The 13,516-nt window shown below is 35.9% G+C and overlaps 1 protein-coding gene across 1 annotated transcript in view; it reads right to left on the reverse strand.

The window, feature by feature from the left end:
• Positions 1–314: 314 nt before the first annotated feature.
• The window catches only part of THEMIS (thymocyte selection associated), a 206,700-nt gene continuing 193,498 nt past the window's right edge, over positions 315–13,516 (reverse strand). Inside the window, exons 5-6 of the mRNA XM_081294651.1 lie at positions 12,270–12,422; positions 315–595 (exon numbers count right to left, since the gene is read on the reverse strand). Coding sequence (XP_081150777.1) covers positions 12,291–12,422 — 132 coding nt within the window. The 3' untranslated portion in view covers positions 315–595; positions 12,270–12,290. The remainder of the gene's footprint in view (positions 596–12,269; positions 12,423–13,516) is intronic.

The following is a 13,516-nucleotide window of genomic DNA, read 5'->3' on the forward strand; positions in this document are numbered from 1 at the left end:
TTTGACTATTGAGACTCCAAAACATTTATTTACAGTGCATTTATAAAACAAACTCCTAAACAAACTCATTTCCACAGTTCTCAGGGAATCACATAAGAAACCTGGGTATTTTAAATCATTCTCAGATATGATTATTTTTCTTTAAGTTAGTCTTAGAATAATGGCAAAATAAATTATAGAAAAAAGGATAAAAATATGTGGAGAGCTAGCATCCTATTTTTAACCAATTTTACATAGAAATTGAAGTATAAAAATATTTTCACTTGCTTAATTATTGGTAGTGGAAACAAGAGACTCAAAACTGTTCACATTAAATAAACATGTCCCAGTGATGAGACAATACATACAGATTTTGGCACAACAAAATAGTCAATGTGAATTCCATATCATAGGGCTCTCTTTGAGTTTTATCTGTTAAAATTTTAAGATTGTTCTCTCTTTGCAGTGGCTAGTCAAAATTCTCCTGGAGTCCTTTGGGGATAGTTGGTTTTCAGCTCAAGGCAAGGTTCCATTTTCTTTGCAACATTTATGTTCACTGCCCAAGTGGCTTCCATCACATCTTGTTATTTTTGATGTTTTTCATTTTTGAAGATTTCTACAAGAAAAGAAAAGAAAAGAGGGGTCCATCAAAAATATGTATTGGATCCATCCAGGAAGGAAACCATCTGCTTTCAAGTACTCTTTGTAAGAGACTCACATGCATATGCCTTTCAGAAATAATTGGGAACCAAATAAGAAGAGCCAAAATATAAAATAAAGTAAATGGAAGAGATGCAAATTCTGCAGATAGTTGGTAGACATTTCTATGAGATAGGAGATAATACATAATTCCATTCCTAAAGTATTTTTCAGTTGACAGAATGCTTTTCCATGCATTTTAGTTTATCCTCATCACAACTCTATTTTATGGGCAATGCAAGGTAGGCCACAGTAAAGTTCTGACCTGCCAAGCAAGTACACAGTAGTAAGGGGTTGAAGCTGATGGTGATCTAAAAATATCTGATTCCAGATCAACACTCTGGCTGATGTCCTAGACCTGCAACCACAGAGCAGGGAGTGGGCATCTACACATGGGAAATTGAAGGTGAAGCTATAGGTTTCAAGCATAAGCTACATGATCTAAAGCTCTGAGTTAACCTGTAGGCAGACCAGACACTAATACAATGTCCTTCCAGACTTCCGTCCTCCATTCCTTCCCACTACGGCTTTGTGAAGAATGAGGATGAGCGCTTAAAAAGCCCCACTAGCAAACACTACAGTGGTCAAGAGGCACAGGGAACCAGAAACCTCAAGGTATGAAAAATCAAGGTATGAGTTTGCTCATACCTTGATCATCCTAAAGACCATTTGATTGCTGGCCACTTAAATGGACAGGAGCTCTCTTTATCTTTTGCTCCTGAGTAGTCATAACCTAAAACAGCCTCCTTCCTTCCTTCCTTCCTTCCTTCCTTCCTTCCTTCCTTCCTTCCTTCCTTCCTTCCTTTCTTCCTTCCTTCCTTCTTTCCTTCCTTCCTCTCTTCCTTCCCGTTCTTCCTTCTGTTTCTCTCCCTTCCTTTCCTTTATCCTTTGAATTCTTTCTCTGCCACTAATAGTAGCATAGTCAAAAGTAAGTTATCTAACCCTGTGGGCCTATTATTCATCTTTAAAAACAGGAGAGGGGCAGGGATAATAATGCCTATTTTATGAAGCTGCTATAAAAATTAAATAGATCTATAAATACAAAAAGCCTAAAACTGTCTCAATAACTCTTGTTAATTTTTATGAGTCATGTGAAACACGAAAACAAAATTTACAGCTTTGTGACTTCTGAGGAGTTCACAGACTAATTGAGAAAAAAAAATGATGTCAAAATAGAAAAAAAAAAGAATTTCTCTGAACATGTGAACCCTCCTAATGACAAGAATTTACTTTCTTTGTCAATAACTCTTCTCTGTGTTAACTGGGGCTGGAGTCTGGGTCATCAGTGGCTGATGGGGAAGATAGCCAGGGCCTTGTGTCCTCTTTCATTTAGGTCTCTCTCCTCATGATCCCCCAACTGCTGTCTTCAGATCTTTTAGATCTTTCTTAAATCACAAATATCATTACAACTAGCCACTGTAGAATATACATTATAGATAAAAGAAACAAGATTTTTAGGCAGTATGCCCAGATTTAATTCCCACTTCTATTAGTTACTATCTTTAAGATTGTATCTTTAAAAAGGGATAACAACAGTATTTCTTACTTCACAATGTTGCTTTTCTTGCTGGGGAGAGATAAGGAAAAATGAAATAGATATATTGTATTACAAAGAAACAGAATCTGAGGACTTAGTTCTGATTCCTGAGACTACAACTCAATGGTGGTGCGTTTTGAGGAATCTCTGAATTTCATTTCCTTATCAGTGAATGAAGTTTGATAATAATAACTGAATCATTGAGTTGAAGAAATATCAAATGAAATAATGGATCTGCAAGTGCTTTGTAAAACATAAAGTGCTACATAAATATTACCTACTATTACCATCTCACACGCACATAAAACTATTATAGGCCTGTAGTTACAAAGTTCAATCTGTCATCTTGACAGTTATTAGTTTCACTCTCCCTTGTCAATAAGCTGATTTAAGATAGTACATAGTCAAGCAGAAAAACGGGAAGTGAGGAAATTAGAATAAATATGTTATTTCAAGGTGAAATAATGGGATTAACCATGTGAATTTTAGAGGGGGCTTTTTTTTTTTTTTTTTTTTTTTAGTCACTCTCCCCTTCCTGAGCTGGCCCTATCATTAGCTAAGTGGGGATCTTCTACATAACATCCATACTCTGGTGGCCAGCTTATTGATACAGCAGAAGAGTTCACATAGGCTAGAAATCCTGTTCCTCATTGCATTAACTTTCAAGAAATCTCAAAATGTGAAGGAACTGTTTTTTCACACAATTATTTGTTTTTAAACCCAAATTTATTTGAAACACTTCTCTTTTTGAGGAATTCATCATCCATTCCTTTTGGAAACATCCCAAGTTCAACCAGAGGTGGTTTCTTAAACTGCATTAAATATTTACCAAACCAAATGCTTAGATGATAAATTAACTGAGGAATGCAGAGTCCTATAGACTAAGTTCCATGAAGAGCAAGCCAAACACTTCAGCTATAGAAAAACAGGCTGAGTTTTATTTCATTTTTCTCTGTAAGACATATAAGCTAAAGAAGTGCCCTTTGATAGTCAGAATACATACTTTTGTAAAAATAACCTGTTGTTCAGTCCACAAATGAAGTTATAAGCATAAAATCAGAGGGGTAATTCTTTGAACAAGAAGATTGAAGTGAAAGAATATCTCCATTTCCTCATATTTTAGAGGAATCAAATTCAAGTATATCTAAAATTGATTTGCATTCCCTTTTAAAGCCGACATTTCCTAAAGTGTTAATTTGAATCCATGCTTTTCACACCTCATGCTCCCTCTTGGGAACTTTGAGTGCCAGACTCCTAAAGTTGCTCAATCTGATGTAGAACAGTAAAACCTGCAGTCAGCCAGGCACCTTCTGTGATTGCATTCTATTCTGGATATTTCATGGAATCTATCTTCAACAGTTTCAACAGGATTTCCATCTATCTCCTCCTATCTGTACCAACCACCTACTTTCCTTTCTTTAGTACCTTTTGTAATGACATTGTGGCTGAGTCTGAATAAACAAATGGTACACATTAATAGCTGCTGTATTGTTTCCCTCATTTGCAGTGATTAAGTGGATACTGTACCATTGTTCAGAGATGAGTCATATTTGTATTCCTGGCAACTGTTTTTGCCTACAGAAAATACAATTAGATAATTACAAAATAGAAGTCTGGGGTTTATTTCTTTATTCGGTGTTGAGAACCTTTAACAGGTCAGATGCTTCCTATAGGAGACAGCACTGAAAGCCATAAGATCAGTAGAAGAAGATTAAACCAATTAGAGAAAGCAGCCTTGGTGAGCCTTCAGGATGGAACTCCTTGGAGTTTTTGAGAATCAGGTATGTGGCTGACACAACTAAAGCCATGGGATGGGGGAGGAGTGGAGAGGCTACTATGAATTCTGAGAGGAATTCTATGATTTGGCAAAGGTTTGATCACGTTTACTCTGGCTTTTGTGTTGAGAATGGACACTATGATACAAGGGTGGAAGCAAATAGACTAGTGGGGAAGACACTATAAAAATCCTGATGCGATGATGGTTGATTGTAGTGCATGGACTAAGTTGATAGAAGTGGATTAGAAAGGAAGTGGTTATATTTGAGATATCATTGAAAATAAAGTCAGTAGGATCTTGCCAGTGGAGTACATGTGATAAGAGACAATATAAGAAAGAGGATTCACAATTCTTTTATTGCATTATTTTTCAAGATGGTTCATAGACACCCTGCATCAGCATCTCCTGAGAAATATGCTGAAATTGTTTCCTGGTACAGCTTAGGACCTCTGAATCAGACTCTCTAGAGTAAAGGTTAGTAAACTTTTTCTCTAAAGAACAAGAGAACAAACATGTCACAACTATTCAGCTTTATGGACAGAGCATTGAAGTAGTCAGAGACAATATGTAAATGAATGAAAGTGGCTAGGTTTCAATAAAACTTTATTTATAGACATTGAAATTTTAATTTTCTGTAAATCAGAAAGTATGATCTAATATATAGATTGTATTTTTATGTTTTTAAACCATTAAAAGGAATAAAATATTTTAGCTTCTGGGCTTTACCAAAACAGGCAATGGCATAGTTTTGACTGAAAACATGAAAGTAGAAAAATCCTAAATAAGTGTTTTTAACATTATTATTAAGTTTTTTTTTTAATTTACAAAAACTCTTCTGTGAGGTAGACATTTTTTACTCTAATTTTAAATATTGCAAAACAAAATCACAAAGAATGAGTCATTCTTTGAATTAGAGTTCATTCAGTCTTGGGTCCGCCTGGTTACAAAGCCCTTTCAAATTCCACTGCACCCTACCACCTTGTGGAATATTCTTCCAGTGGATAATGATTCTGTTCAGCCTGAGTGGGAAGTAGAGTGAAAAGGAAAAGAAAAACATTGCTTTGTCTTGAGAAGTTTTTTTTCTTTTAATACTGTATATGGCTTTGCTTTTATAATTAACATTCTGCTGATGAGAGCTCCCATTGGTGAAGGCTGACAAGCAGGCTTGCCACAAAGAGCAAGCACTGCAGGAAATAAATTAATCTCCAGGGAAGAAGAGGGGCAAAGCTGTCAGTGCTCACACAACTACCTTATAGGAAATGATATTTCAAAACTGTTCAAACAATAAGATGACTGTGCTTCTCCCTCTAACATATTCTTAAGACAATCAAACTTCTGAGAAGAGGGTTGCTATTAAGATGAAGGATGATCGTATAAAATTTTAAAGTCATAGGAAGTATGTTGTATCTATGATAGCATTCCCTAAAAGTATAAAGGGAAGGGAATGATATTATTTTGTTTATATGATGAAATATCTGCATTGATATTAAATTGAAGGAAAAAACAATAACCTATTATACAATTTATGAAAAGCAAGAAGTGAGAAGCTTGAAGGCTGCAAACATAAAGAAGGGACAAGGACATGATGGCTAATCATCCTGATTTAATCAGCATACATTGCATATGGCGTATTGAAATGCCACACTGTAACCCATAAATAAGTACAAAATAAAAAAAAATGATTAAAAAATTTTTAAAAAATAGAACTATCATTTGGCTCAACAATTAAAAAATTAGCATGAAAGACATACTGGCTATTTTGTTTGCCAAATTAAAGTTATCCTTTTTTTTTTTTTTTTTTTTTTGGTATTGGAGATTGAACTCAGGGACACTCAGCACTCAATTACTAAGCCACATTCCCAGTCCTATTTTGTATTTTATTTAGAGACAGGGTCTCATTGAGTAGCTTAGTGCCTTGCTTTTTGCTGAGGGAGGCTTTGAACTCGTGATTCTCCTGCCTCAGCCACCTGAGCCTCTGGGATTACAGACTTGGACCACTGGGCCATGCAAAGTCATCCAATATTCTGAATGACAAGAGTTCCAGTCTTTAGCATAAAAATAACTATTGGACTTAGAAAACTATTTATAATAACAGTGGACCATAGTTATTCCTCTGTTAAAACTGAGAAACCATAATGTATTTTATGATAATGTTATTGAAAATAACTGACTTTGGATAGTATATAATCAGGTATTTGATCAAGGTCTTAATATGGATCCCCACCTTATCTAATTATCTAGTCCTAAGAGGGAACTGATTTATGTTAAGGTTTTGATATGGGGTGTCCCTTCAAAACTTCATGTGTCTCTGCAGGAATACTGACTGAGAGGGCAAATAATTAGATTGTGAGAGATGTAAATTAATCAGTCCATCCTTTTTTGAATGGACAGAGTGGGTAGTAACTATAGTGAGGTGGGGCATGACTAGAGGAGGAGGATCACTTGAGATATTCTCTGGAAGGGCTGTTCTTCCCTGTAGCTCCTTTCTCCCAGTCTACTTCACAACCCTACCATGAGCTCAATGGCTTTCCTCTGCTGGGTCCTTCCCCCATTATGTGCTCCTCTCTCTGGGCCCAGAGACATGGAGTCAGCTATGTATGGACTGAGATCTCTGAAACTGAATGCCAGATTAACTTCTCCTTCTTTAAGTTGTACTTGTCATGTGTTATGGTTATGGTGACAAGAAGCTAACTAAAACAGAGATTGGTACTGAGAAGTGTTGCAGCTATAACTAACCTGATCATGTGGTTCAGAAGCCTTTGGAAATAGTTTGCAGAAGATACTTGGAAATGCAGGTTGGAAAATCCTTAGAATATGGTAATTGGAGTTTAATTGGCAATTCTAGAGGGAGCTTAAAAGAGCAGAATAAAGATAGGACTGCAGAATGCACTTATGAAGTTTTACAGGGAAATGAAGACTCTGCTGGGAATCGGAGTAGAGGTCACCATTAATGTTAAAGAACTTGTCTATATTTTCCCCTTGTACTGAGATTCTGAATGAGGTTTTATTTTTAAATGATGAAATATTTAATGTGGTGGAGAAAATTTCAAGGTAGCACAGCATTCAGTCAGTGGCATGGATGTTACTGGCAACTTTTAGCCAGGTTTACTATGAGAATTGGGAACCGAAGGAAGAGTTTAAGGATTTTAAAAACTTGCCATTTGGCCAGAAAAGTAAAGTAAAGCTGGGGTCAAGGAAGCTGTGCTTGAAGAGATTACAACTCTTAAAGAGATGCTAAGTACTTTGCTCAGAAACCACATGCTTTGATGGCATCTCAGTTATTTGTAAGATCACACCCACAGGCTCCAGGGTACATAAGCCAAAATCCCTCTGAAAGGAGATCATGAGATCACAATGATGCCCTGCTCATACAGTGGGGCCTAGGAACTCTTTTCACCATACTGAGTTGAGCAGACATTCAGAGGCAACTACAGATAGGATGCCAGGGGGCCCAAGTATTGTTCAAGTTGTCATCTACATGGTGCTGGTTTTACAGAAATACAGGTTGCTGGAGTTAAGGGGTCAAGAAGGCTTCCATCAAGATTTCAAAGGAAGGCCTGGGAGGCCAGGCAAAGTTTAGCATGGTTGGAGTCCTCGTCGGCTGCCACTGAGAGGGCAATGTATGAGTTGTGAAGGTGAAGCCAAAGCCGGAATGGATACCCCAGGAATGAAAAGATACCAGTAATGTGAACTTATCAGAGAAGCTGCTGGCTGTGGAGACAGGCTAAAAGAGAGCCCATGTGCCTACAACCAACAAGACCAAAGAGGCAGGGCTGCCCAAGTCATTTTGAAAGTACTTCATGTAGCCATGTGTCCTAGAGGATGAACACAGAGTTAGAGGCAGAGTTCTAGGACCTGTTTGCCTAGCTGAGTTTTGGTCTTGCTTTGACCCCAACTGATTTCTGTTTTAGTCAGCCTGTGTCACCATGTCTAAAATATTATATAAGTATTATATAAATTAAAAAAGTTTATATTAGATATTTAGATTAAACTAAATCTCAGTAAAAAAAAAAAAACTTCTTTACATTCTTATAGATCTATTCTCTGTTCTCTACCCTCCCCTCTTGGCCTCAGCAGAGTACTTTCCTATGGAGCTTGTTTCCTCTCACCTATTTAGTTTCCCAAAAATAAGGAGGATCCTAGATGTGGAGAATCACATATATGTGAGTTTTACCCAGAGATGAGACAGTTTGAGCTCAATAATCACAGCCTGTTTTGATATCAGAATAGGCCATTGAATCAAAAGCTTTCAGAATTAACAGGGCCTGAAGATTACCTTGTGTACCTCCTGGTTTGATGAGGAAAGTAAAGCTCAGAGAAAGGAAATGACTTATGAAAAGCTACATATTCAGGTTTTGGCAGAGCTGATACTAGAACTTAGGGTACTGTTTTTTGGTTTTTGGCTCAAGGTTCTATGCACTGGTTGACTTGTCTAATTTATGGCAAATTTCATCTACAAATTTGGGATAATTCAAAGAACACAGTAGAAGCTCCAAAAGGAAGGGAATTGCAAAAGAGAAAATGAACCAGGAGAGTATAAAATTTTCTTGATAGAAAGATTTTATTCAGGGGGGAAAAAGCACATTTAAAAAAAATCATACTTTTTGGCAAAGATTTCGGTTTCTAGAGGGACCCACAAGGAGGAAAATGAGAATAGCCCCTATTTGGCCAGAAAAATCACCAGAAGCAATTGCAGTAATTACTGAGTGACCCACATAATAACCAGCTCCTCCTCATAACTAAGCAATAATCCTCTTTTACCAAATGACTTTGCCCTTGGCTTAAGAAAGCCACCTTATGCACAGTCAAGCCCTATCTCAGGGACAGCTGTACCTTATTATTGACTGGTGCAGGGGGTATAGAGGCCTACCCTAATTTTGGACAACTCTCAAGACCCCCAACTCCACAACAGCCTTGGGGACTTTCTGAGGTCTTTGTTGTGACTATATCATGATTCACCTTCTCCCTCTGCCCATACATGCTTCTGTTATTCTGCCTCTGTTTTTTTTTTTTTTTGTTGTTGTTGTTGTTTTATTTTTGTTTTTGTTTTTGTTTTGAGAACACTTCCCAATGGATTTTCCATTTGCAAATCAACCCAGGGAACCGGATGTGCACCAAACACCTTAATGCAAACATTTCTATTTAACACATGCTATCTACTAAAAATAGTTCTTTAGCTGATTAACCAAAGAAACCTTGTGCTTTCCTGAGATATTGCTGCTGAGGCAAGAAGGATAAATAGTCCATTAGGGAGAATCAGATCATCCATGTGTCTCCAATGTTTCTTAGACTCAGAAATTAGAGATGTTGCCAAAGAGGGCTTTTCATTCCTTCTCATGTCAATAGCATTAACAAAGGCCATACAGTTTCCATGAAGATATAGTTCTCAAAAGAAAAAAAAATGTATACTGAAACTCATGGACTGAGAGCTACAATATCAGATGACTATAGCCAGCACTTTGTAGAGATGTTACAGGGAAGCAAAGTTGTCTTGAGCAACCAACTTACAAAGACTCAGGTTAACTACTATAGCAATGACTATTTTGGAGTTTATCAGATGACTATACTAATTTTCACTTATTTGAACCAAAATAATCTTGAAATTAGCCTGTGGTGTATATTAACCCAATTTGACAAATAAGGACATAGAAAGTATAGCAAATTGCTCTTGGTACACAGCAAGTTGGGGAGAGAAAATTTAGACCTAGGATTCTCAGTTTAGACTTCAAAGGTCTGAACTTTACCCTCATGCTACTTATTCATGCTATTTAAGAGAAGTATACTATTATTCATGGGCAAAACAACATGTAAATTTAGTGATAATGTTCTTAAAATAAGATTTGAGCATCACTGAGCCATCAGAATGAATTAAGATCCACAGAAGAAGGTCATCTGAGATCTGGTGAAACATTTTCATCAGTTTCTTAGTGAAAGGAGCTCAGCTGACAGCAATGGTCTAGAGTTATAGTTTATTATACTTCTGGCTGTGTGGAGTCAATTGTTATTATATAATTCATGTTCAGCTGTTCACAGCAAGCCCTCCAAGTTGTTTACACTGAATATCTTGATTAAAAAATTCCCTCTAGTAATTATTGATGCATATTTGAAAAGGTTCTATCTCATCTAATTGAAAGAACGGATCTGAGGGAGCACGATCAGAAAAACAGTACCCCACCTTAATTAAGCTTTTAAAATTTTTGTTTTTTCAATGTTTGATATGCTATAAAGATTCTGCAACCCACCATTCTCACCAAAAGAAAAACTTAGGAAATGAACAACTCTTGTCTAAGTACTAGAGAACAAGGAAGCTGGGAGTGGAGGCAGATATGTAATCCCAGCTGCTTAGGAGGTTGAGGCAGGAGAATCGTGTGTTCAAAGCCAGCCTCAGCAATTTAGGGAGGTCCTAAGCAATTTAATGAGATTCTGTTTCAAAAGGGGATGTGGCTCAGTGGTTAAGTTTAATTCCTGACACACCACACACACACACACACACACACACACACACACACACACACACACAAGAAAAGAAAAAAAAAACAGGAAAAGCTGAGAGAGCCTCTTATTTTTCCACTCTGAACACAAAGGAGGCTACTGCATATTCAGAGATGAGCTATCCACACCAAGTAAGGTAATGTTAAATATGAATTTAATTAATTATTTTTTACATGAAGTCACATATACTATATTATATGAGGTACAAAATAAAGCTTGAACATTTTTGTTTTGGTTTTATTTTACTTTTATATTTTTATGTATGGAGTTGTCACATAATTATAATTCATAATGAAGAAAGATTCTATAATTTATTGCATGTAAAAATGGGAAAAGAAGTAAATATATTGCCCAGATGTGCATATAGGGTAATTTCTAAGTAAATCCATGTTGGAATAATCTTAAGAACGGACATTTTGTTTTACTCTCTTGAATGAAGTTAGGAAATTTCACTTGCTTAGAACCATTACTTTAATTCCGGGTTCTTTTTGTCTTTAAAAACATCACTTGCAGGCATATGTTGAAAGCAGGTGCTTCCCTGGTTTATGACATACTCTGCATTATTCACTGAGCACAGAGAACCATGGCCTTGGCTGTAGTCTCCCAGAGATGCACACCCAAGGAAAGATGAGATAACAAGTTTCTCTATGATTGAAACAGAAACTTTGATCTCAGGAATTGTGTTATCTGGTATTTTTTAGGATCCATAATCTTAAAGGAAAAAAAAATAGTTTCCAATGAATTAATAATGGCTTGAGACTCAACACACGGCAGCAATTTTCACCGCTGAGGTTGTTTCTTTTATAGTCACACTTGATTAGTATTTGAAATGTGGAGGAATTGCAATATGCATGGTTTTCAAAGTCCTTTACAGAATTTCATTTTTATCACTCAGAGAGAGTCAATGAAAAGGTAATAAGAACAGCTCTATGGGATATTTTTATAGGAGTGTCAGAAGCCAGTAAGCTAACTACATGAAAGAGCTCAGATTGTACAGACAGGGTTTGGAGCAGAAACACTTCAGAGACTTTATATCTAGTGTTTTGACTTTTACATGTCCTTGGAGAAAAAAGTGTGCTAGCTACAAAACCAAATAAGGAGGGAAAAGGAACAAACTGTATGCTTAAGAATAATTACAGTTTCAATTTTCCTTCAAACTAAATGTGAAGTTTCAAAGATAAAGTGTAATAGAAACTGGGCTGGTTTGTGTATCTAAAATATTGCCAGAAATGAAAATTCTTATTTCCTTGCTAACTCATCTCAAATTTCCACCATATGGAAGTGAGTCTGGGTAGCTTAATTGAATGCTATCAACTTCACAAGTCCATTTGTTTTTGTTTTGCCCTCAGTACATAGCAAGAATATCAGATCATCATCACTGTAAACTAAACCATTGTAATTCAAGTCTGCATTAGATTTCTTATCTGATGCTTTTTAAGATTTAAAAAATCTCAATTATTTTAACCTCTTTTCAAGGTATGAATTTTTCTTTTTCATTCTTCTGGAAAGGATGTCAAGATATTATTTTCATGACAACACAAGCAATCTTAAAAGAAAATACTTCTTTACTAACAAAAAACATAAACGAGGGGGGAAAATTGGAAAGAGTCCCATCATTATTGTGAGTGTGTAGTGTCATGCTGCACTTAAAACTTCAGTGAGAATTTCAGGGCAAGGAAGTCACTTTGGCTAAGCCATGTATTCCAAACAAAATGGTAGGAAGAAACTGTATATGGTGTGTCTTTTGTAGACAATTGAAACCACTATCTTGTAAGCTTAACTGACCTGTAGTAACATTGACGCTGACTATTGCCGGGATCCCTGCTTGCTCTTCTCTCTCTCCACATTGGCCAAATCATTCGGACAACCAACTGGTACTCTTGAATCCAGGCCAGCTTGATTTGAGTGAAGTTTCTTGGACACGTCTACATGGTGACTCTGAAATGACACAGGCCAGTGTGATTGATTTTACAAGTAAATTATCAGTCCAAAATAAATGTTTCCCAGAGATATGACAAGGATAAACACTTATCATATGGCAACTCATTTCTGTATGTCTTAAAGAGAATAGTCTATATGTCAAAGTAAGTTATAAATTATAAGTTCCTCAATATATTTTGATAATTTAAGTGTAGAATTTTTAAGGCCATCTAAGTGAATAGAAGAAGTTGTTTGGCACAAAAAAATCATTTTCAAAGACTTTTTTGTATGTGTTACTTTTTTCCTTATGAAGGCTTAGAAAATATTTTTAATTTAGAGCATTTTAACTGGTTTTATTTTTATAGTTAAATAATACAGACCTTGTTATATATTACATATTGTTTAATGAAGAGTGGGTATCATTTCTGTATTATCTGTACTCTTTACATAAAATATAACATCTATTTGAAATTTACATATATTTTTATCAGCATCTTGAAAAGCTGAGAAACTCTTCTAGTCAACTTAAGAATAATAATTCATTGCATAAATCAATTATATTGTATAAATGAATTATTAAGGCACAGTATCAATGGCCCCTATAACTCATCTCACACATAAAAGATGTCATAGTGCTTGACATTCCACTGACATATTTTATACTTTAAAAGGATCATCAGATAGGAAGACCTAAATAAGAAATACAGCTGAAGAACTTTGATTCATACCCAGATTCAGACTAGAAGAATATCAGTTTGAATGTAATTACAAAATATTTGAAGATTCATAGTCAAAATTAGCCACATCAATTTTGGCCATCTACATTAGTTTGTCTCACTAAAGGATAGAATAATGAGCAACTTTTCTCTAAAGTTCCTTCTACCGAATAGTATAGCATTAAATTAATTAAAGATTGATTGTATAAAATCAAAGGCTTTTAAAGCTTGGAAAGGGCAAATAAGGAAATTAGAGTTCAGTGTGATTAAATAATTCACCCGTATTAGCGAAATGAATAGTGTCAAGCCTCAGGGATTTGTCTCCTGACCCTTAGTATGGTGCTTTTTTGTCATCCTACGATTGATCTGCTGAGTTTTTCCCTGCAGGGGACTGGT

This window comes from Spermophilus citellus, assembly GCF_964194105.1.
Source record: "Spermophilus citellus genome assembly, chromosome: 5".
Lineage (NCBI taxonomy): Eukaryota > Metazoa > Chordata > Mammalia > Rodentia > Sciuridae > Spermophilus > Spermophilus citellus.